The sequence below is a fragment of the Castor canadensis genome, chromosome 7, assembly GCF_047511655.1.
Source record: "Castor canadensis chromosome 7, mCasCan1.hap1v2, whole genome shotgun sequence".
NCBI classification, from domain to species: domain Eukaryota; kingdom Metazoa; phylum Chordata; class Mammalia; order Rodentia; family Castoridae; genus Castor; species Castor canadensis.
In genome coordinates this window covers 61,240,191-61,266,226 of record NC_133392.1, presented here as the reverse complement: position 1 = coordinate 61,266,226, position 26,036 = coordinate 61,240,191, and the positions used below count along the sequence as shown (strand labels likewise).

General features: G+C 39.6%; 1 protein-coding gene across 3 annotated transcripts in view; it reads right to left on the bottom strand.

The window, feature by feature from the left end:
* The window catches only part of Sgpl1 (sphingosine-1-phosphate lyase 1), a 61,182-nt gene that overhangs the window by 2,846 nt on the left and 32,300 nt on the right, over positions 1 to 26,036 (bottom strand). For all 3 annotated transcript variants that reach the window (XM_074079076.1, XM_020162151.2, XM_074079077.1), the window contains exons 4-14: positions 23,040 to 23,107; positions 20,207 to 20,354; positions 17,129 to 17,205; positions 15,690 to 15,818; positions 6,699 to 6,787; positions 5,241 to 5,346; positions 4,295 to 4,393; positions 3,383 to 3,532; positions 1,900 to 2,138; positions 1,382 to 1,528; positions 339 to 459 (exon numbers count right to left, since the gene is read on the bottom strand). In XM_074079076.1, the coding sequence (XP_073935177.1) occupies positions 339 to 459; positions 1,382 to 1,528; positions 1,900 to 2,138; positions 3,383 to 3,532; positions 4,295 to 4,393; positions 5,241 to 5,346; positions 6,699 to 6,787; positions 15,690 to 15,818; positions 17,129 to 17,205; positions 20,207 to 20,354; positions 23,040 to 23,107 (1,373 nt within the window). The remainder of the gene's footprint in view (positions 1 to 338; positions 460 to 1,381; positions 1,529 to 1,899; positions 2,139 to 3,382; positions 3,533 to 4,294; positions 4,394 to 5,240; positions 5,347 to 6,698; positions 6,788 to 15,689; positions 15,819 to 17,128; positions 17,206 to 20,206; positions 20,355 to 23,039; positions 23,108 to 26,036) is intronic.

Here is a 26,036-nt window from a genome sequence, read left to right as displayed (position 1 = left end):
TCCAGCTTGCCTGGAACTATTCTATGGGATTTGCTGTAAAAAAAAATCCAGAGAAAACATGCTTATTGCCTTTTCTATCTCAAAATTTTCTTTCAAATGGACCCAACTACCCCCTGCTTTTGTAAGCAGTTTCTGATTTACAAAGTACATCTCATTTGAGATGCCTAACAATCCTGGGAAAAGGAGAAGAGAGATCAGCAGCAATAGTTAACTCATATGCAGAGAGTTTAGGGTAAGGAGCAGAGGTGGGAACAAACTCCAAACTGTCTGATTCTTTCAAACACTCCCACATCAACCTCTAAATTTCCAAGGGAAAAAAAGTCTTCAGGTGTTCTTACCATTCCCGTGGTTTTCGCTTTAGGATTCTTCATGATTTGGGTGACGGATTCCCGAATATCCTTTAGGAACTGGATTGCTACACGCTTCCGGGTATGTACTAATGTGATGCAGAAATGTATACTGTGGGAGGAAAAAAAAGAGACCTTGAAAAAAGAAAATGTTCTGAAACAAAGAAGCCCCCAATATAAGAGCTTACTGATTGCCTCTTTCCATTATTTCTATTGTTCCCAGTCCTGGGAATTAGGGCTCTTGAACACTTGGGTTGTTGACATACAGTGTATCAGGGCTTCTCAGCATGATCAAGACTGTCCTAAAAGAATGAACACAGCTGTTGTTCCGTCCCACCCTCCCCGCATCAATCATAACTCCTTTAACCAGGTGACCACAAATGGGATGCTTTTATTTTAGAGGACAAGCCCTCATGGGGAGACGACCATACAGCCATCTAGGACTCCAGGGCCATGAAAACACTCTACATCACTCTGGAAGGAGGACAGGGCATAGAAGACTGTGAAGAAGAAAGAGGAGCATCAGATGGGGCTGTCCTGTGAAAGGGTAAGCTGTTCATGAAGGACATGGAGCAGATCCATTTAGCTGGTGCAGAAGATTTAAAGGCATCATGGAATATGAGGTTAGAAAAGCATCCTGTAGAAGAATACAGTTGCAAGCCTGAATGATCAGAGACCCTGTAGCGTGTTCAGTGCTAAATACTGCCCAGATAACAGGTATCTTGTATGAACAACTGGATGGCTGTGTACAAGGATCACAGCATGGAGGTTAGAAAAAGAATAGAGGGAACTTCTCAACCAACCACTTATCTCAGGAGGCTGGCACCCAATTCTACCACTGTCTAAAGCTAAGGATCTTGTTTCTTATGTCTAATAATTCCAGGTGGCAAGACAGAAATCCTGTAACATAATACAGTTGCTACTAAAATGCTAGGGCATAGCAGCTGAACTCTGTACATCAGGTCACCTCACTACCCAAGCCCTTTAGAGGTCAGAGAGTGAAGGGAAAAGGACAGAGGCTTCTTCAAGCATACCTGGGGGGGAACTGTAACTGGTTCAAGTTCCACCCTTTAGCAGTCATCAAGTTAGACAGTCGGTAGATGTCAAAGTCACGGGAGCCCAGAGCAATGACTGACAATTGAGGATCTCCAAAAACAAAGATGCCTTTGATATTTTCCAGTCTGAAAACAAACAAAAAGGAAATTCAGCCACACGTATTTCTCTGATCATCACTTTTTTAATCATGAGTATTACTTATAACACAATCTGACCTTCTGAGGTTCTAGTCTGCTCATCCTCTACACTAAAGAGGGCTAGGTTGAAGTCAGTTGTTCTTATAGATATCAGTGTCAGACAGAACATTATCCCCCTCCCAGCCATAGCAGAGGACAGCTTCTCCCACCAGCACCAACTCCTGGCATGCTGACCTAATTCCTGGTCTCTCAAGAGATGGTAAATGGGCTAGGGCTATGGTGTGCAGTCAGACAGCTGCCTTGAGCTGACTAGCAGAAAAAGCAAGTGACAAGGGAGAATCCCCGCCTTCCACACATACTCAGACTTGAGGAAGCGAGCAGTCTTGATGATCTGTTTGGTAGCTTCAACATATCCGTTCTCACCAAAGTACATTAAGGAGGCCCAACAGGCTGCAACAATGCCACCAGGTCGTGAGCCTGCAATGGTTGGGGAAGCGTAGATGCCACCTTGCCAGTCTGTGCCAATGAAGAACTGGTAGCTCCTGTACTTCTTGTCACTGTACAACAACACTGATGAGCCTTTGGGGGCATAGCCATACTGAAGAGAGAGGCAGATGGGTGAGAGTGTGACTCTACCTGGCAGGCCCTGTCACCATCCTATTATGCACAGAAACACGGGTTTCTCTGTGATGCTTCCCACTCATTTAAGGGTCAAACATAGAGTGCTGACAGAAGGAATTTGAGAGACAGAGTTTAGATTCTGTCAAGGGTAAGGAATCTAAGGCCCAGGGAAGAACAGTCTGTTCAGTTAATGGGATCCTCCCTGTCTCACTCAGTATATAGCTTTCCTTATTTAAAATCTTTCTCTGAGATGGTATATCAGGACAGAAACAATAGTAGATTTCTACTGGAAGCCAGGAAAGGATAGAATCCAAGTCACTTGGAGCAATGATAATCACAATCTGATTAGCTTCCCATCTATTTTGCTTAATATTATACTTCCTTTTAAGAACAGGAAGGTGCTTAGTATCTAAAATCTACTTAATCTAGCTTGAAAACACTGTATAATTTGCTTCCTCATAGGAAATGTGGTCTTTTAGTTAACTCTTACTGAGCTATCATGGAACTAATTTCACTCTCATACCTACAAAGAGATAGACTGTTATGAGAAAAGGGCATCGGAGCTTTTGGGTGGTAAGGCAAAACAGACTGAAAGTTATAGCAGGTCATTTTGAGCTTGAAAAACTAGTCTTTACTATGCTATAGTTTAAAACAAGCCTGAAGATGCAATCAAAACAAGGCATACATTCCAAGACTAGTAATACTTCTTCCATATCTGGATGTATTTTCAAGAGTAGCCAACTGATCTGGACTTTATCTTGGTCTACACCAAAGGTGATGGACACAGGCATTTCAAATCTTAGAAGCCAACCTAAACACATGGCTCTCCTTTTCCCAAAGGACTCTTCCACACTGTATCACTTAGGCTCAAGGGTGCCAGTGACACAGGAGCTACAGCACCAACAAGCACCATTCCAGGGCTTCCAGCATCAACCCTCACCTCCTCCACCTCTATAACCCTCAAGGCTTTGGGGATCTTTATCACAAAGGTCCTGGTTATGTACAGCCAAGTTGACTCTTAGCCAATCTGAGGCAAAGGTAAGAGTCTTCAGTATTGCTTGTTGCCACCAGTATATCCTGTTACCTAAATAACTGACTAGATGAAAGCAAAGAACAGATTTAATTTTATACTGTGGGGAAGAAGTTAATGCTTTGGATAATTAACTTCGTGAATAACAGTCAAAATAGCCAACTGTAGTACTTCATTTCCTCCTAGCTCACCTTATGGGTATCAGCTGAAATACTGGTCACACCTTTCACCCGGAAATCAAATGGTTTCTCCAGTGGGTATCCTGCTTTCTCCATAAAGACGATGAGGAAGCCCCCCAGACAAGCATCTACATGAAGAGGTATTTTGTATTTGACAGCCAACTAGTTCCAAAAAAACACAAAAAAACAAAAAGAAAATAAAAGAATATAAAACAATAAACTTTTGCAGACCATGGGTGCAAAAGTGGACTATACACACAAGGCTATTCTCTACCAGGTCTCCCATGTGTTAAAAACTGACAATTTTTGACATTCCTAATAAAAGTTTCAATTGTATTTAGCCTTTAAAAGAATCCATCTGAAATGTAATATCTACTTCATATTTAAATATGCACAGCTTCAAGGTCCCTATACCAGAAGCAGAAAAATGAGTAGAGTTCTGACTTAAGCAGTTTCGAGAAGGGAAGGGAGGGGAAGTAAAGTTCTGCTTTAGTCACTGCACAATGGGAAGTGTAGAATGCCAGCTGCTAGTGGGCATTCTCCCAAATGCTTATTACTTCCCGATCAGAATCTAAAAGTCAATTATTACTTTAGAATTCTCAGTTTAAAGGCAGGCCTGGGCTATGAACTAGCCCTCCCCCAAAGCAGATGCCAATGACTTTCAGACTTCACAGCTGCAGGACTTACCCTAAACTGACAAGAACTATTCATCACTGCTACAGTCACATCTAAAATCAAAAAGGCTTCTAAGGGCTGAAGGTATGGCTCAAGTGGCAGAACACCTGCCTAATAAGCATAAGACCTAAGTTCAAACCCTCAAACAACAGCAATAAAAGCAAATCACTTCTGTGTGCCAAGTTAAGTCATTAGATTCTATTTTAAAATTTCAATCTGAATGCCACAGTATCCCGATTCTCTTATCACCTTGGCCACTTCAGGGACAGGATCTATCACTCCATGAGGAAACTGTGGGGTAGAACAGACGAGCATGGCGGTGTTCCTAGAGATGGCTCTTCTCATCGCCTGGGGATTTGAAGTTTAAGGGAAAATGAGAATTCATGTCACAGTTGCTCTTCTTTTCTACTGCAATAACATTGTGGGTTACTGGCTCAGAGTTCAGATCCCCTAGCACTTCATCTGTCACTACAAGAGGAGAGGACTGCCTCCAGTCATGGGGAAGGACTGACGGGTGCACATAGGTCCACATGGGGAAACTGCCTGAGAGCACAAAATAAGTACAATGCAACCACTGTGGGAGTGCAAACAATACTGAGTTAAGAGGCAAAGAGAGCCAAATGTGAGTTCCAGCCCCATGACCTACTAGCAATGAAACCCTGCTTAGTAAGGACTTAATTTCACAGTCTGCTTCCTCATCTGTGAATTGCAATAATATAACAGCTTCAACAAATGTGGTTCTTAGCTGGTAGAGTGGCTCATGTGGTAGATGGCCTGCCTAGCAAGCGTGAGGCCCTGAGTTTAAACCCCAATACCACACACAAAAAAAAACCAAAAAACAAAAAAATGTAGTTCTGATAGTATTCTAAAACTATAAAATTCCTCTACACAAATGTGAGGCATAAAAACAATTACTATTATGACAGTGAGTCTTGAAGCAAGTTCATTCATTTTATAAATAGAGAAAAGAAGGCACTGTTGTTGAAAGCAAAACCCAGGTCTTTAAGTCACAAGTTAGGGGCCAGATCACCTGCCTCTTAGAACTCATGAATCTGTGAAGCGGTAGTTAGAATATAAGGGAAGTGCAGTCCACTGGCTCTGCCAGTGATGGCTTTTGCTACTCTGGCTGCTATATCCTTGCATGGGAGCCCATCTGTGTGTGACTGGAGAATTAGTCAACTAGCAGAGGACTCACCCGCACGTCCACCTCCATCATCTTGTTCAGTGCAACACGCACAATCTTCATTCCAAAATAGCTGGCGGCTTTGTCAAATGCAGCATGGGCACTTTGGGGAGCCACACTAGATAATGGGGAAGAGAATAATAAAACACAGACCAAAACAGAAGTGAAGAGAGAGCACAACACTGGTCTAAATCACCAGGAGTAAACTTCTGATTATTTTTCCTCAAACTATTATAAATATTTATATTGTTTTCTAAGCGTAAATGAAAAAAGACCAATTGATTTTCTGTAGAAACCTTCTCCTACTATTTAGGAAATTACTTTAGCAATACGAAAGAGAACTCAGAAGTAATTCCATGTGGAGGGATCCAAAGCATGAATGAAGAGTGATGGAGAAAGTCAGAGGACAGAAGGTTCAGATCAGAGTGTGTAATGCAGTTTTCTAAGGGCTGGCTATCCAAAGGTACGTCAGTGAGAAGCAAGCTTCCTGGCACAACACATGTTCCAGCAGACCCTAGGACTGCCTGGCAGGAATGTGAAAGCAGCAGTCAAGCAGCAGTCAGGTCAGTGGGTTCCTCCAGCTCTGAAAGACCAAACACTTATGAGAAACTGAAATCCCCATTTCTCCTACACCTTTGAAGTAGTATTTCAAATAGTGTTGAAAGAGGAAATGGACTCATAGGTGGGTATTAGCTTTCAGACTTCACTCAGTTACTCCACTCTTACAATTACTCTGTTCCCTTTAAAGGGAGAAAAACTTCTATTATGAGTAAGTACAAAGCACCAAAGATCACATGTGAAGAAAATGGCAGGCTGATATATTCTTTTAAGGTAAGCATGAGTCATACACTAAGGCCATATGCAACAAAAACTCCTTAGTCACTGACACTTGCAGAAAAAACATTAACCTAAAAGTTGTAGTATAAGCACACTGCATAGGAGACAGTCTAGAAAAAAAAAAAAAGTAGCCAAACACCAAAATTATGTCCATAGGTGGCAGCATGAATAAATCTCAAAAAGATTTCTTAAATTTTTCATCACAGAAACAGCTCTCAGAATGAAATTTTCCTAATGAGCAACTGAGGTACCCTAAAATATTTAAGAAATTTTCACTGAACTAAATTAAGTAGACAGTTTTCCTTAGGTGAGAGATAACATAAAAAAAAAAATCAAAGAATTCAAAGACACAGCTCTAAGTCTGTCACCTCCTGTAAGAGGACCTCATGCTTACTGTGGTAAACATCATGTGCAAACTTGGTGGGTTGGGAATGGTCTGTAGTAGTAACTGGTTTATCTATTTAGAATTTTGCTAGGTGCGAAAGGATAAGGGCAGAGGGGCCAGGGCAGAGGAAGGGAGAGTGGAGTTGCTGAAGGAAGAAAAGCAATAGGGAAACAGATTATCAGGCTCCATTTCATACAGTAGTACTCAAGTATACAATTTCAGAGGGGGAAACAGCCATACACACGCACATTTCCGGAGTTTTGATCCCCTTTTCTAAGGCCAGGTCTCGATAAGCTTTGCAGGCCATCAAGATGCTTTCTGTCCCCCCAGAGGTCACCTGTAATAAAGAAGAGATACTATCTGTAGGGGGTAGGTACAGACAGATTTGAACACGTACAGCTTACCTTGACCTTGACAGTTTTTTTGTTTGTTTTGCTTTTTGTTAGGACTGGGGCTTGAACTCAGGGCTTCATCCTTGTAAAGCAGGTGCTCTAAAATGTACCTCAGTACATTTTATTCTGGTTATTTTGGATATGGATGGGGGTCTCACAAACTATATTGCCTGGGCTGGCCTAGAACCTTGATCCTCCTGCTCTCAGCCTCCCAAGTAACTAGGATTATAGGCATGAGTCACTGGCACCTGGCTGAGCTTAACAATGTTTGATGAAGAAACAGATAAACACTTGGAGATTACGCTACAGACACTGCTGTATGTTACAGAAGGAAAAGTTGGCTTTGTTGCTAAGCCCAATTTTGGTTCAGAAGAATGAAAACTACTATACAGGAATGAATGCCTACACACACATATACTTGTACACACACACACTTACTCAGATCCAACCTATTCACAATCCACTTACATTTCTATATTAATTCATCCATTTTCAGACAGACTAGGGCATTTTATGCCATTCAAAAAAGTATCAGGATTATTATTTTTCTACCAGTGCTAGGGATCAAACCCAGGGCCTTGTGCATGCTAGGCACAAGCTCTGCCACTGCGGATTACTGATTTAATTTAAATTTCAATGCCTGAGCTGGGAATGGTGACGCATGCCTACAGTCCCATCTACTTGGGAGGCAGAAACAGGAGGATCACTTGAGCCTCCGAAGAATTTAAATCCAGCCTGGGCAACATAAGTAAGAACCCCATCTCAAAAAATTTTTTTTAATTTATTTTTATTTATTCATTTATTTTATTGTTTATTCATTTATTCATATGTGAATATACTGTTTGGGCCATCTCTCCCCCTGTCCCCTGCGCCCTCCCCTAAATTTAAATAAATGTTGAAAAATATGAAATTGTGGCAGGGCGCCATTGGCTCACACTTGTAATTCTAGTTAGAGATCAGGAGGATGATGGTTCAAGGCCAGCCTGGGCAAAAAGAGTGAATCCTATCTCAAAAAAATACTCCACACACAAAAAGGGCTGGGGGAGTGGCTCAAGTGGTACAGCGCCTGTCTAGTGAGTGTGAGCCCTTGAGTTCAAACCCAGTACCACCAAAAAAAAAAGGAAAAAAAAAATCAAATGTGAAATTGTGAAGTTATAATTCTGACAAACTGTACAATACATGAAAAGACACCCTCTCAGACTTTCCAAAGTGAACTTGTGGTTTTGACTAAAAGACAAAAAAACCCCAGAAGTTTCTACTTAGAAATTTGTTGCCTTACTTATCTGACACCAAAAGAAAAATCCTAATGTTTTAAATGAAGTAAAAGTTTCCCTAAAGGTAGGCCTAGCCCCTGTAGCAGACAAATTTCTCTGGAGTTCAAACAAAAAGGTGCGGAGGTGTTTTGATTTATCCTGTTTTTCTCATCGGATGACACTCTCACAGGTAGAGACCGCTCTGCTAGTGACAATATTCCTAGCACTCAGCCTAGCAACTGACAGCTAAAACACTCTCAACTAACACTTCCCTTTTTTTTGAGGCAATGCCTTGCTATATGCAGCTCCAGGCTGGCCTCAAACTCAAGATCCTTCTGCAAGATCCTCCTGCTTCAGTTTCCAGAGTGTTATAAGGTTACAGGCATCCCTTACTATGCCTGGCAAGCAACACTTTTTTTTTTTTTTTAAGGCCAGCTAGGAACTCAGGCTGGCCTTGAACTTTTAATCCCCCTGCCTCAGCCTTGCCAATTCAGGGATTATAGATGTGAACCACCAGGCCCAGTTTAATCAACACTTCTTGAAGCCTGACTTGACTCTCAGCAAACTGTGACCAAGACAGACATGTCAGCCACCTTGCTATAATACCTGAGAGTGAATTCCAAAACAAACAAATGGCTGTAGCACTGGGCTTGTAGGACATCTTAAATTCACCATTTCTGAAGATTCACACAAACCTTAGGGTTTTATTTTCCAAGGTAAAGAAAACTGAGTCCCTAAGCAACTTATTCAATGTCATAAATTAGCACTAGTTCTTAAGTAAAACTGTCTGTGTTTTGGTATTTGGTGTAGCTTAATGTAAGATGGAATAAGAAATGGTGATTACTAAACTTTCCTAACATACACATATAGGACAAAAATACCATTGGATACAGAATCCCAATGGTCAGGAGTTATATGGAAGATTAGCTCAGAAAAGTTAACTCATTTTAAACTCAGGCAGCCTTCAGCAAACATGTGACCATCATCCACAAAGTAACACATGGAATGCTGGCATGGGACCCTTATTTGTAGGTCTCTGCATTTCTATGTTACTGAAGACAAAGTGCTTACAACTGTGATCAGCTCTACAAATCAGCAGTATGTCCTGCGATCTAGCATAAAACTTCTGAGTGTCACAAGAGGAGTTGTCTTTGCAAGACGGAAAGTTGGGGAAGTACCAGCAAAATCTCTAACACATCAATCTCTTACCTAGTCAGGTAATGACCCAAGCAAAACTATTCCAAATTCCTAGTCACTTATGTCATGTGTCCTATCTTTAGGCCAGTAACTAATCAAATCAACATAATTACTTTTGTTGTGCAAGTACCAGTGTATTTTTTACTATAAAAGCAGGAATACCTAAATTCTACTAATTTTTCTGATCTCCAAATTCTGTGTTTAAAAATGCTGTCACTACCTAGGGATAGTGGTTCACACCTGTAATCCCAGCTACTCAGGGCACAGAAATCAGAAAGATAAAAGTTCAAGGCCAACCCAGGGAAAAAGTTAGTGAGGCTACATCTTAACAAATAAGACAAGTGGGATGGTAAGTGCCTATGTTCACAGCTATGTGGGAGGTAGAGGTAGGAGGACTGCAATCCAAGGCCGGCCCTAGTCAAAAGCAAAAGTGGTACAACACTTGTGTAGCAAGCACAAGGCATTGAGTTCAACCCCAGTACTGCCCCCCTCCCCAAAATAATGCTGCCACTCTTATATAATTCTCTCCAACCCCATACCCAAAGAAAAAAAGAAATTTAATTGTTAAGTAAGAAAATGGAGACCTCAGTTAAGTATTTATTACACAATTCAACTTCTTTCAACACATATAAAAACACTCACTCTTAACATATGTATTTCAGAAAACAAAAATTTTCTTTCAGATGCTGTTGGACCTGATGCATCTGTGTAAGCCAAGAATGTTCCACATGGCAACTAATTTCTTTTATTATATGAAATCGTCTCTCATCCACTGTAACTGGGGCAAACGAAGTTAGCAAAAGAAAGACAGTTTGTGGTTGAAGAACAAAGAATGAAAAGAGTATAGGAACCTTAGCTAGGGACAGTCTAAAGACTGGCCAATCATTTGACCTAGTCTTGTTTCCTACCTCTCAACTCAACTCTTCACCAAAAGCAGCTCAAAAAAGAGATATAAACAGAGAGAGACAGAAATAGACATAAAGACTAAGGGGGGAGAGAGAGAGACAAGGAGAGTTATCTTACAAAAGTCTGAATATTAGATGAGATTGAAAGTCAGGCTCTATCCTTCTCCTGATCCCTGCCAAAGCCATTAAAGAAGGTCATAATGAGGCTGGAAGTGTGCTTCAAGTGACGGAGTACTTGCCTAGCAAGCACAAGGTGCTGAGTTCAAACCCCAGCACTGCCCCCTCCCAAACCCCAAAAAGATTAAAATGATAGGGGCATGGTTTAGCTACAGCAATACGAAAAGGCTGGAATTCTGGATTAAGATGGAACACTGAAACTACTCAAGTGTCTAAAAGAATGAAGGGGGGAAAGGTGAAAATCTATAATAAAAACCAAGTAAGGAAAGAGATAATCTAATGCAATAATAAACTTCAGATACTGGCAATCAAAATGACATCACATGAGAAAGAGAGAGACACAGGCAGAGAGACAGACAGACAGAAAACGCAACAGAAGCAGAGGTATAGCAAAACACAGTTTCTAATCAGTCCTGGAAATTGTACTGGAAGTCAGGAAAATCCTAGAATTCTCATGAACACCTCCCAGATTTTCAGAGAAGCATGTGGAGGGGTTTTCCTTACCTTCATCTTATTCTGATCAGTGAGTGGTAGACATGACTACTACTAGGGAGAAATGAGCAACATGGGGAGAGAGAACATCAGGCCTGACTTTATTTAGAGTGAAGACTTCAGGGGTACAAGGTGTATTGAAGCAATAATTAAAGCTCAAAGCATTTATTATTCTCTTTTAACTGGATAGAGAACTTTTAATAGAATCTCAGAAGAACAGACCCAGAAATTCTAACAGAACAAAGATTTAGCTGAGCTATCTCCAACCAAATGGTGGCAGAAGTCACTCATTGTATGTCAGAATAAACAGACCATCTGAAAAAGACACCTCAGGATGAGCAATTATGTAAATATGTGAAAGGAGCATGGAGTCTGCAGCATGCAAAATAAAAGGCCAGCTGAAGAACAGAAGGCATGTCCTTATAACTGTTCCTCGCTCCAGGAAAGAGCCCCAAGATTCAAGAAAATAAGAGTTCAAAGACTGGACAATGAAGCAACAAAATGAGACCGCAGACCTACAAAAACAAAGTAGAAAATGGAACCAATACAAAGCTAATAAATATGCTAGAAACAGCAAGAAACTGAAAAAACACCACTGAGAGTAAAAATCTTGACTTACAGGGGAAAAAAAGTCTGAAGTACATTTAGTAAACCTAGATTTAAAAACAAAACAAAAAGCAGAGACTAAAAGGTCAATGTCAGTGCCACTCCCCATTTAGAATGCTATATTCCTCTAGCCAGAAATAAGAAAAAAAATTCAGAGAATGACTGTGATGGCTAGAAACCCATGAAATCACACCAGTATCTAAGTAACTTAGAAAAGATATGGGTAACAAGAAGATCCAGGGCTTCAAATATATAGAGACCTGTTGTGTGGGGGGGAAAATGATGGAACTTTTAGTTCCAGCAATATTGATTAATACCCTAAAGCAATCCCTCTAAATGAAATAACTAAAAAGCTTGACAAAACATTAAACAAAATTGTTATATCCATCACAAGCTAAAATAAATAAATATACTAAACCCCAAACAAAGCAAAATTTAGAATCCTGCAACATAAAGTGGCCGTCAAGGCCAGCTCTTTGCCTGAGGGGGCGCTAACCTAGAGACACATGAGGTCCAGTGAGGGCCTGCCCAAAGTCACAGTCTACCAGGAGACAGAAAACACACACTCTTATGTCCCCTGTCAGACATAAGACACCCCTTGTCAGGTGGTGGTGGCACATACCTGTAACCCTAGCTACTTGGGAGGTTGAGATCAGGAGCATCATAGTTCGAGGCCAACCTGGTCAAACAGTTCATGAGAACCCCATCTCTAAAATAACCAGAACAGAATAGACTGGAGGTGTGGCTCAAGTGGCAGAGTGCCTGCTTTGAAGCATGAAGCCCTAGTTTAAACTCCAGTCCCAAAAAAGGATAAAAAAAAAAAAAAAGGAAAGAAAGAAACCCCAATGTAGAAGAAGCTTGCTTTTCTCAACTTGACACTCAGGCGAAAAAAGACTCTAAAAAATGTACCAAAAAAAAAAGATAATCTTTATGTGAGTTTGTGGTCTGAATTCACAGTTTTCTCTATGGTACAAAATGGTGAGCTGAGAATTAGACTTAAACTGGTTTCAATGTGGTGGCAATCTTCAGTAACTTCCCAGCAACTGACAAAAGTAATTTAAAATGTGCTTGGAAGAACTTAACTTTAATCTAGGCCCACAGAATCACTGGAAGTTAAGTTCTCAGGCAAACGAGTGGCCCAGGTGACAAAGAAAAAAACCCTTAATTTAAAAATCACAAATATAGGACTGGAGGTATGGTTCAAATGGTAGAGTACCTGCTTTGAAAGCATGAAGCTCTGAGTTCAAACCCCAATCTCAACAATAACAATTTAAAATATAAATCTAACTGGGCACTGGTGGCTTATGCCTATAATCCTAGCTACTCAGGAGGCAAAGATCAGGAGGACTGCAGTTCAAAACCAGCCCAGGCAAATACTTCCATGAGACCCTATTTCAAAAAACCCTTCACAAAAATAGGGCTGGTGGGATGGTTCAAGGTGAAGGCTCTGAGTTCAAGTCCCAGCACCGCCAAAAAAAGAAAAATCACAAATATAATGAAATAAGATTCCCTGAGTGAAAAATAGCAGAATCAGATAGGTAAGGCTCACAAACATTGGAATTACCAGAAAAAGAATATAAAGATGTGCAATGTAAATAAACAAAACATAAACCAAAGAAAGGGACTGTAACAAACCAAGCAGATTAAAAAATAAAAACAAAGCAAAACCAGAAAAAATCCAAACAATTCTCAAGAGTGAAAAGTACAGTACATGAAATTTAAAAGACCAGTGGAAGAACTAAAGTAGATCAGACACAGCTGAAGAGAGAATTAATGATACTATCATCCAGCTCCAACAGTTCTTCAACTACGAAGCAATCTCTCAGCTATCCATATCTGTCCTAGCCACTGTTCCTATGAAGAGTATCAGTGGTTCTAACAGTTATACATTTACAGGCTGTCCATTTTCTGTGGCTGCTCTCAAATACCAAATAATATGTATTGGCCCTTATCATTCCATCCTAAGGTTAAGAGACATCTCTTAGCCTTTCTTTTGTATATTCTTTATGTCTCTGGATTGCATTCTGGTCAGATTTTCTATATCTGTCTTGTATCATAAATACAACTTTTGGAAACCATGTAAATATTTTATAGAGTTTTAACTGAACCAGGGCTCCTTGAAGAAATGGCTGATTCTAGCTCTAGAGTAAGACAAACTTGGAGTATTTTGTCAAAAAGAAAGGGAGCTTTCAAAGGCTACTTGGATATTTGGGTTATGAAAAAGGACAAGACAAAATGAAGACACCCCTACTGGCCAAAGATGGAGTAATCTGAGCATCAAGTTGAATAACAATTACACGCAGGACATGCAGTATCTGTAATTCATCTACCTTACTGTTGATAGACATGTGAATTATTTCCAGTTTTTAGTTATCATGAATAATGCTGCTATAAGTATTTATGTATACATATCCTAATACATACATGCTCTAATTTTTCTAGAGTATATTCTGAGTAATAGATTTTCTAGGTCATATGGTATGTTTCTTCAAATTTACCAGATAAGGCCAAACTGTTTTGTGGCTATTTAACCTGTGGTCTCTTAAAAATTCATGAAAGTCAAGCATGGTGGCTCATGCTTGTAATTCTAGCAACTTGGGAGGCAGAGATAAGAAAGATGGTGGTTAAAGGCCAGCCCACCAAAAAGTTTGGGAGACCCAACCTTAACCAACAAAAAGCTGGGTGTAACATTAAAATCCCCACGCCATTCTTTGCAGAAATAGAAAAATCAATCCTAAAATTCATATGGAAGCATAAAAGACCCTGAATAGCAAAAGTAATCCTGAGCAAAAAGAGCAAGGGTGGAGGTATCACAGTATCAGACTTCAAATTATACTACAGAGCCATAGTGACAAAAACAGCATGATACTGACACAAAAACAGATATGAAGACCAATGGAACAGAATAGAAGACACAGAAATAAAACAATGCAACTACAGCTATCTGATCTTTAACAAAGGAGCCAAAAATATACGGGAAAAAAGAGCATTTTTCAACAAATGATGCTATAAAGACTGGCTATCTATATGCAGAAGACAGAAACTAGACCCCTCTCGCCCTATACAAAAATCAACTACAAATGGATCAAAGATCTTAATGTAAGACCTGAAATGCTGAAACTACTACACTTAAAATAGGGAGAACTCTGGAAGATATAGTTATAAGTAACTATTTCTGAATAGGAATAACTGCCCAGGAAATAAGAACAAGAACTGACAAATGGAATTTCATCAAATTCAAAAGTTTCTGTACATCAAAAGAAACAGCAGGGTGCTGGTGGCTCATACCTATAATCCTAGCTACTTAGGAGGTTGAGATCAGGAGGATCATGGTTGAGGCCAGGCCAGGTGAATTGTTTTTGAGATCCCATCTTCAAAAATGACCAGAGCAAAATGGACTGGAGGCATGGCTCAAGTGGCAGAACACCTGTTTTTCAAGTGTGAAGCCCTGAGTTCAAACCCTATTATCATGCCAAAAAGAAGAAAAAAAAAGTTCTTGTCTTCTGATGGGCCCATCCATGAACAAATGTACACTCTTATTTTATAATGATTATAAAATATATGACACGATTAGCACCTCTAGGTTACCATTACATACTGAGTGAAGCCTATTCTACAAAGCTGAAACTTCAAACCTAAACAGAAGTTAATCCGTCACAGGTTAGGAAAACAATTATCTACTTGGAAGATGGGAAATAAGAAACTAAATGTTAAATATAATGATAACCCCTTTTCTTTATTCCTAATACCAACTAAATGAGATTCAGTTTATAGCAAAATGATAAACTTCTGGCTTAGGCAGAATGAAAAGTGTATCAAAAAGACCGCTAGATGATTCAACAGAATTTTAAGTACATAAATGAGGGTAGGTAGGTGTGTGAGTGTGTAGATGAGGAAAGAGGGAGGAAGAAACAAAAAGAATGGAAAGATATGACAAAATAGTGTATTTGGTGACTGTAGGGTGTTGTTTACAGTATTCTAACATCTTTATGTAGCTTAAATGCTTTTTAAAATACAAAGGTGAAAAGAAAAAATATCTAGAAAAATACTAAAATATTGATACTCTGGATTATAAAATTACAAGTAACATTTTTAAACTTAATCTAGATCTTTCTGCAATGTAGAAATGCATTACTTGTAATAAAATATTTTTAATAAACTTTTCTAGTTCAAGGTAAAAGAAAGTAATACTATTTATGTCACTTGCATATACTTACACATCCACAAGATTCTGGTCCCCCACTGAACAAGGAACAAGTTATCCTCACAATTTCTGCTTCTATCTTACGTAGTCCTGGGAAGATATCTGGATGCAGAGGGTTACTCCATGCAAAATCTCCATAAGCCTGAAAAGAAATGCAAGAAGGTGTTAGATAAGACTATTATATCACACAGGATAAAGAATTATGCACTAAAAAAAACTTTTAAGACATTAGGATCAATGCTAGGAACTGGAAAAAAGGTAACACATGTCCCCCAATTTAAAGATCAAGTTATAGTGGAGGAAGCAATATGCAAATAAATGATTTTATAATGTAGTAAGGAGACTATGACACCAACAGACCCAGTTTGAAGTCATAGTTTGCCTATCACTTTTAGGTGTATAGGTTAAATAACCTCTCAGAGGCTCAGTTTCCTTATATGCAAAGGGGGCTAAGTCATGGTACCTACCTTACAGGGTTCTAGTAATAATTAAGCATACTGTGTTTGAAACACTGAGAGAGTGCAGGTATTGTTAAGTACAATACCAGATGTAAGTGCATAGTGCTAAGGGTCCCTAAGAGGGAACAGCTAAAACTCTGAGTGATCTAGAGGTATTTGCTGAATGGAACCTTGAAAGATGAATAGGAATTGATACCTGGAACAGGAGAAAGAAAGGAAGGAAGGAACCAACAAGATAAAGCATGTGCATTTAGTAAAGAAAAATGGTAGTGATACATGTTTACATGGAAAGGTAACAGGGGTAGTTAAAGTAATAGATGGTAGCTGGCTCATGAAGGGACTTGTATTCTACCACATGTGAACTTGGGCTCCACCTATAGATAATGGGGAGCTACTGAAAGACTTAAGCATAGCCAAAACTGGTAATATTGAGTAAGGTTTATGCAGTTTCATAATTACAGACACAAAGGCCTTAGGGATCATCAGAACAACCCAATTTTATATGATGAAGCTGGGTCTCAAAAATAATTTGGTGAAAAATGGAAGAAGCTAAAGACCATTCTAAAATCAGCAAACGATGAGAATAATCTTAACACGTAAGTGAGACTACTGCACATCTCAAGTTGTGTGATTTAAGTAAATTATGACTGAGTGTCCTGACTCTTGACTCTCCTTAACAAACAAAATCTGTTTTTATCATTCAAAACCTCAAATGTCAGGACTTTCTTCCCTAGGAGTCTGCCTTCTTCACAGGACCTTATAAAGTCAGAAAACAGATAACATTTTACTTTTTTACTGACTAAAGATGTCTTGGATAGTATTATGCATATTCTCATATATCTGGGTGAAGAGACACTTTCTAATCCTCTCTCATTTCAATCAGCTTTTTTTGAGTAAATATATATATATATGTTTAATTACGAAAGGAAGGAGGAAAAATGAGGTCAAGTAAACTGGCACAGCACCCGTGTACCCCTCAAGCACTGGCATTCACCTGCACAAGCAGCTCCGTGAGCTTTTGCTCCCCACTGTACACTGCTCCAGAGGCTCTCCCTTCTTGCCAGAAGACATCTGCAGAGAAAGTCAAGGTCACTCGGTCAACAAGCAGGAGCCTCCAGGAAGACAGTAGGTTCTAATAAAGAGGAGACAGGAAGAAACCCCTCTAGGCTCAGAAGAAAGAAAGCTGAGTAAAAACTCAATGTCATTCTTATATTAAATTGACAAAAAAAGAATTTCAATAAAGGTATTTTTACTAAAGGTATTTGCTGCAGTAGTGCAAAATAACGATAAAAGATCAATTAGTAATAATATCATGAAAAGATATTAAGAGCATCATAGTGTAATAAAGATAGTCCAATAATATCATCCTCATCCTCAGCAGAAAAACTGTCTTTTGCCTACACTTATTTTCTGCTGTCTGTATGGCTTCAGAGTGACCTTCTCTGTAGTAGCTCCCTCCTTTCTTTTCCCCATCCAGTCACTGGAAGCTGTAAGCAGAGCTGGCAGAAAAGAGCAAGACAGAAGTGTGAATTTTCAATACACAGCCCTCAAAGCTGGAGCCAGGGCACAACCCATGATGAGGATGAGCCATGAGCACCCTAGTCTCAGGAGCCCTTCCCTTCCAGCAAGCCTGGAACCCACCTGCTTCGAGTAGTGTATGTCAGAGCACTCAAATCAGAAACAGTCAACCCTGATAGAAGGTAGAGAAGGGTTCCTGACCAAATACAGAGTCAGACTTCCCATATCCGGTCCTTGCTTCCCCAGAGACATTCTACACTGTACCAACAAACCAATTGAGGTGGTGTCTCAGGTCCTTTGGCTACAACATGGCTTCGACTTACTGAAAGTGAGCAGTGAGAAAGCAATTACAGAAACACACTAATTGAACATTGCTCTTAGCCATGGATTCTACAAAGCATTGATCATCAACTCTCACAGTCATCTGCAGTGCTCTCTCTGGTTTAACTTTCATCCTTTTCTTAGAGGACACTGCTATATACCATGCACATCTTTAGACCTGCAGTCACTCTTTTTTTTTTTTCTTTTTCAGTACTAGGGCTTGAATTCTGGGCCTTTACCTTGAGCCACTCCCCAACCGTGTGTGTGTGTGTGTGTGTGTGTGTGTGTGTGTGTGTGTGTGTGTGTGTGTGTGTGTGTGTGTGTGTGTGTGTGTGTGTGTGTGTGTGGTGTGTGGTGTGTGTGTGTGTGTGGTGTGTGTGGTGTGTGTGTGTGTGTGTGTGTGTGTGTGTGTGGTGTGTGTGTGTGTGTGTGTGGTGTGTGTGGTGTGTGTGTGGTGTGTGTGTGTGTGTGTGTGTGTGTGTAGGGTTTTCCAAGATAGGGTCTCACAAACTATTTGCCTGGGCCGACTTTGAACCTCAATCCTTCTAATCTCTGCCTCCTGAGTAGCTAGGATTACAGGCGTAAGCCACTGGCACCTGGCTACCCAATTTCAAGAACAGAAGATGTGCTTTTCTCTTTTGCTCTTCTACTGTGCTAGAAAGCACAAGGGACCATGATTTAAAAATCAAACAAAGAAACTAGACGGTAACAACCAGCCCTTATAATTATGGAAATCTTTAATGTATAGGTCTTAGGGTGCTGACCCCTAGTCTAGATCATCAATCCTGGACTAGATCTAACTCTGTACCATCCAGTGACAAGAATTCAATACGTGCCAATTAGAAAATTTTAAAGCTATTTATCAAAAGGCAACATGGATCCTAGAATAGAAAAACAGACATTAGAAGAAAAACAGATTAAAAAGAATCTGTAGTTTAGTTACTAGTACTGTACCAATGTTAGTATTTTAGTTTTGACAAATGTATCAAAGATGTTAATGTCGGGAGAACCTGGGTGAGGGGCATACATGAAATCTTTGTATCATCTTTGATACTGTCCTATAAATCTAAAATTATGTAGGGCTGGCAGCATGACTCAAATGGTAGAGCACCAGCTTAGCAAGTATAAGACCCTGAGTTCAAACCCCAGTATTGAAAAAAAAAAAAACAAAAAACTTAACCTGTAATAAACATGCACGCATCTGTGTTAGTAACAGCAGTACTAACAGTCGCATTTATTAATCACTACTATATGCCAGATACTACAAAACATTTCCATGTATGATTTCATTTAATCTCCATAATCATTCTTTCAGGCAAGTAGAGATCATAAAAATAGAGAAACTTGGGCATACAGAAGGTAAATAAAATCTCTCCCAAGATAATAATTTAAATGCCAAAACCAGAATGCAAATCTAGGCTGATTCCATGGGTTATGCTCTTAAACATTAAGCTATTTAGTTTATTTATCCTTCCCTATGTGCTCGCAAGTATATACACACACACAAAACACTACTAACACTGAGATATACAGTAGATATACATATCTGTATTTCTACAGGTATGGATAGACATTTATTGACCTACCTAAATATACATGATGTGTTCATTCTACCCCCCTCCCCTTTTTTTTTTTTTGGTGGGACAGGGGTTTGAACTCAGGGCTTCATGCTTGCAAAGCAGGCGCTCTACTGCTTGAGCCACACCTGCAGGCCATTTTGCTCTGGTTATTTTGGAGATGGTGGTCTCACAAAGTATTTGCCCAGGCTGGCCTAGGCAAACCTTGATCCTCCTAATCTCAGCCACATGGCTTGGGATGGCAGGTATGCCTGTACCCAGCTATTGGTTGAGATGGGGGTCTCTTGAACTTTTTTGCCTAGGCTGGCCTTGAACCGTGATCGTCCCAATCTTAGCCTACCAAGTAGGTAGGATTACAAGTGTGAGCCACTGATACCCAGCTTAAAAATAATTTTTAAAATATGAGATTCAGCCTTTGAAAAAGGGAGCAGGCCCTCCTGAACATACATAAGTACCAGGGGTTATTATTATAGTCCATTTTACTCTTGTTATTTTGGAGATAGGGTCTCACAAACTATTTGTCCATGCTGACCTTGAATCTCAGTCCTCCTGATCTCAACCTCCCAAGTAGCTAGGATTACAGTAGCAAGCCACCTGTGCCCAGCTAGGAACCATGACAAGGAAGGAAAACAGCAAGCCTGCACTGAGCATCTTACCCATACAGCTGTACTCCTTCAGTTTCTCTAGAACTGCAGATGAGCTCAGACCCTGGGAGGGCAGAGTTTTCACATACTCTTTGTCCACTTTCAGGAATGACATGCTCTTGTTGATATCCTCCTTGGCCTTGTTCAACTTTTCTTGGATCTCCAAAGGTAAAAAAGACAATGTTAACAAGATGAAAAAGTACAGTAAAGAGAACAGAAAACAGCTATGACAACTGCTCAACAACAGGCATTACTAAACAACAGATAATGAACTAGGAGGGTATTTTTTCTTAAACAGTTGGAATATTTTGAAGGTACAATAGTTTGTTAGAAGTTTGAAAAGCCAACCATCTCTAAAGGTCAGATACACTCTATTTCCCCATACCCTTTCCATGTTAACATCACACTGCTTTTTTGCATTTGCTGATATCAACACTAATATGAATGCAACATTTGACCCTTGTTCCTACCTTGGCAGCAGCTACAGTGTGTGAAAGAGACAGAGCCAATGAAACCAGCCAAAGTACAGTAAAAGGGATCCAGCTCATTGTGCAAGCAATGAACAACTTCAAAGGACATGCACAGAACATGATAGGAATGTGGTGGTCCCACACAACTCCGTATGTACAAGCACAGACATTAGGGAAGTGCCAGAATGACCATATTACATCTCCTTAAGCTGTTCTCAGCAACTTGTACTATATGACCCTGAAATGCTAGGAGGAACTAAGGTGCTCTATCAACTATGGTTATTTCCTTTCCATCCTCCTAGCCACAGCTTCTGAACCATTTTCTTTCATTCACTAATTGACTGATTCAACAAACACTTGCTGAAGAACTACTGTGAGCCAGGGATACATGGTGAACAAAAGAAACTTCAACAGTGGAATATATAGTGGGGGAAAAAAAAAGAAACCTTCTGATTTCATGAAGCTTATTTTTAGCAGGAGAGACAGCAAATAAATCAGGTAATGAAAAGTGCTGGGGGAAAAACAGTACAGAGGCAGAATTGCAGGGGCTGGATTTATGATGAGACTCATGGGTCACAAGTATGGGGAAAGAGGCTACATGTCACAAGTGTGCATGTTATAATGCCGTGGCTTCAACGATATATTTGGTAAAGTTTGATGTTCAAGATCTCACTCCAAACTATGCAGATTTTCTGAGTCCTAGATATGATGATTAGAATACGAGAGGATCTTCTTACACATGGTCCTCAGTGAACCACTCCTTTAAATTACACCATCCTTGGTAGGTAGCAGAGGTTACACTGCTGAGCAGTGCTGAGGCATGCTATGGACATGGAGATGTTTTTAGTCATAAATAAAAAATTACGCTGCACTTGTGGCAACCATGCACAAGGAACAAACTATGAAAACTGAGCTTTCATGCGTAGATTAGGTTATTATAACAAAAGAAAACAGGTCAAAAAATCACAATGAGAAGTGTATTAAAAAGCCCAGCAGTTACTTTCTCATCCCAATTGTGGTATGTAATAACATTACCCAATTTTAATTTATTCATGGTATTTATTTCAAAATGAAATTCTTAGGTATTTGTTTACTTGTTTTCTGTCTTTTCTACTAAACTATCAGTTCCACAAGAGAAACAAGAAAGGACTTGATGTCATTCACCACTGTATCTCTAGCACCCAGAAAAGTACCTCACACTGAGCAAGTGCTCAAAAACAAGTAGTGAGTAACTGAGTAACTAAGGTGTGTGCATGTAAACACATGCACACTATAAGGAACAAATATCCTTTTGTCTTTAAGCCCCAGAATCTGCTTCTGAAAAATGGAGTATAATTAGACAATCTCTAAGGATTTATCTCAAAAATCTTGAAACTAAAGGAGAAAAGTGTGAAGGATAAGATCAGGATCAGGAAAAATGCAGGGAACGCTAAGGGGGAGAGCCTACTGTTCTTTGTGATAGTTTATCCTCCATAGTATCTCCTCTTCCCTTACACAAGGAAACCAAAAGCCATAAGTAAAAGAAAACTTTAAGGCAAATAAGGTTGAAAGGTAGGGCAGGGCACTGGGGACCATGAGGACACTAAGGACTCATTTACCTTCCTTAGCGCTTGCATGGCGCCTGCTCTGCTTATCGTCACCTGTGATAAAAAGCCCTGGGGAGGACACAGAGGGGGATATCTTATCCTAGTATGATATCTTATCCCAGTATGAGTGAGGGGAAGAGGACATGCTAAACCAACAGGTGCAAAGAGCAATAGAGGAGCTCTTTATCGCCTTAACTTTCTATACCTGGATCAGCAAGCAGTAGCCAAGGGCCAAAGCAGCCTACCTGTTTTTATAAATAAAGTTTCCTGGAGCACAGCGAGGCTCACTCCTTACCCAGTCCTCCTCTTGCTGTGACAGACACAGTATGGCCTACAGAGCCCAGAATGTTTCCAATCTAGTCCTTTACAAAAAGTTTAACCCTTAGGTAAATATCTAAATTCATCCCAGCCATCTATTTTTCTGACACCCAGCAACACTTCAGTTAGGTTTTCTAATTTCAAATTCTTTCTTAACAGACTTCTCATCTCTCCTTTGGCCAAATGTATTAGAAAAGAGTTTAGCAAGGTTTCTCACCTTGGCCCTTTTGACATCTTGAGCCAGATAAACCTCTGCTGTAGGAATCTCTTATGCATTATAGGGTAATTCACAGTATCCCTGGCCTCAACCTACTAGATACTAGTAGCACTCCACAGATATTGTGATAACCAAAACAGTCTCCAAACATTGTCAAATGGCCCCTGGATGCGGGGGACAAAAAGTCACCCCTTCACCTTGAGAACATTCGGTTTAGTAAACAGAAGGAGGGAACCTATGCAAATTCCACCTACCTTGCGACCAATAAATGGCATCTTCCTGATAAGCCTAAAACATTTCTTCTTAAGCCTTGACCACAAACCTGCAAGAAACAAATGGTTCTATTAGTCACATGAACTTCCAGGATGTGACCTGCTGGTCAGTAAGTAAGTGATTACTTAGTTTGTCTCTCACCACCTCACTTCCCTTCATATTGCAAAGGTAATTTCTTTCATTTTTTAGAAAAACCTTTAAAGGGGTAAAGGGGGCTGGGAGTAAGGCCCTGAGTTCAAACTCTAGTACTGCAAAAAAAAAAAAAAAAAGAGAGAGAGAGAAAAACCTTTCAAATTTATTTTTTGAATAAGTAATGTTTATCTAATCCAAAATTTATAACAATAAACACAAAGTAAAAATTTTCCTCTAATTTACCTCCCAGACCTCTTTATACCCACAGGGAAACACTTCTAGTGTAGTCTTCCAGAGTTTCTTTATACATATATAAGCAACAGTAAATATATTCTTAATTGTCTCTCCTTTTTACACAAGAGATGGTACAGTCCAGCACTGTACTACACTTTGTTTTTCCACTTCTACTGAGGACTATCATCTTAAAGATCAGTGCTTCCTTCTGGGGATATGGCTCAGTGGTAGAGCACTTGCCTAGCATGCTCAAGGCCCTGGTTTTGATCTCAAGCACTACAAAAACAAAAACTAAACAAAGGAACAAACACAAAAATCAGTGCTTCCTCATTCATTTTTATAGCTGAAGACTTCCATCATATGTATATATCATAATCTATTTTAACCTGCCCCTTACTGATAGATGTATAGGTTGTTTCTAATATTTACTATTACAAGCCATGCAAACTACATAACCTTGTAACACACACCATGCTGCATCCATACAAATATATCTTCAGACTAAATTCCCAGTGGCAGAATTGTTGGGTCAAATGATTCACGCATTCCAGAGTTCTTCACATTCTCAAAGCTTCCAATCCAATGTCTAACATTTCTCTTCCTTCCCACAAAACAAATGGCCAGCTCCTGTTTGTATTTTTTCTTTTCTTTTTTTTCTCCCCAGGATCTATGCTCAAGTCTCCCATCCACTACAGATCATGGCAAATTTTCTGAACCTAAAAAACTTGAAAATCATGAACACTAGAGTCCATTCTGTCAGAAACTTCAAAGAACAAAGAATTCTGATCCTGTCTATGACAATCTTAATACAGTATCTAAATAGAATGATTATCTCTTTTAAGGCATTCATATTGAACATATGTCAACTGACTGACAGCAAATTTTGAGGTCAGTCTAGAAGGTTTTATACACCATCCAAGAGTGACATAAGCAACTGAGGATCAGAGCATTAAAGCTTGCTCAAGGCACAGATTAGATCAGTGATAGAGCAGGATTTAACTGAACTCCACTTTTTCAGCCCAGGACTCCCAGGATACTATCCTGTTTCGTTGCACAGAAGCAATTTTCTATTACACAAATGAGTCCATAAGACCCTAGAGACTCAGTTTTTATGTAAGGCATGAACTGAACATGAACCTTTACTGCTTTCCTAGGAGGCCTGGTCATTCTAACTTCCCTCTCCAACCCCTCACCATCATCTCTAATTTATTGCATGATGCCTTGCAGCTTTACTAATAGGCTGCACTGTCTTTCTACCTCAACCTATCATCAAGACTTTGTAAATGTGGGTCAGAACCAACCAACTAAGATACACACTAAATATTAAGACAAAGGGATCAGAACTACTTATTTGTGTCTTCTTCTCTGTATTTCCTTCTAGTATTTCCTTTTAGTCCTGTTCTACATTCTGTAACAATGGCTATAAAGTAACTGTATCCTTTTCTCATTTACTGCATTTCTACATTATTAAAAATTCTTCCAAAACATATTTTTACACGTTATCACGTAAGTATAAGCCGGTAACTGGTGGCTCACCCCTATGATCCTAGCTACTTGGAAGGCAGAGATCAGGAGGATCATAGTTCGAGGCATCGCAAAAATACCCAACATAAAACAGAGCTGGCAGAATGGCTCAAGTGGTAAGATGCCTGCCTAGCAAGCATGAAGGTCTGAGTTCAAACCCCAATAGTGCCCCAAAATAATAACAATGTTGGATATTAAAGCTGCTTTTTATTCAACTATTTCTGACTATGTTAAAGTTGTAAGGAATCAGAATTGCTCTCTTATTGAATGGATGAAGTAATTAATGAAGTCAAAAGCAATCTAAGTATCAACAAATTGGGCAATCTGTCCAAAAGTGTAGTAATATGACTAGGTGGTGGCTGAGAAAGAAATGGGACAAGCAAAAAAGAACAAATACAAGATCAACAATGGAGAAAAGGTAATATGACCTAAAGAGATAATCTCAAGAGTAAAAGTCCCAGAGGTCCAGAAAGAAAAGCAGTAAGAATTTTTAAATAATTTTTTATTAGGATATATTTGTTATACATGGGAGGGATTCATAGTGACAATTCCAATTAGGTTTATATTGTACATTAGTTACATCACCCCCATTATCTCTCTCCCTCCACTCCCTCCCCACCCCACTTAAAGCAAATGCAAGAGGTTTCTTTGTTCTATTTCATATAGGTATATGAAGTCCATCCACCATAAACCCTCACCTTAATCTCCTTCATTCACCCTCCTCCCTCCCACTGGTACCCCCCCGCAACCCACACACACACACTGTACCCATTTATAGTCCTGCCTTTCAATATTTTTTAGTGGTGGTTACCAGGTATGGTGATGGGATGAGATTTGGGAAGATGTTGGTCAAATGATACAAAATTCCTCTTAGGGGCCGAAAGTGTGAGTCAGGTAGTAAAGTGCCTGCCTAGCAAGCACAGAGCCCTGAGTTCAAACTCCCATACCAAAAAAAAAAAAAATCCAATTAGACATGAGGAATAACCTCATGAGATCTATTGTACAACATGGTGAATATAGGAAATAACAATATATTATATACTTGAAAACTACAAAGAGTATGGATTAAGGGTTCTCATCACATAAAA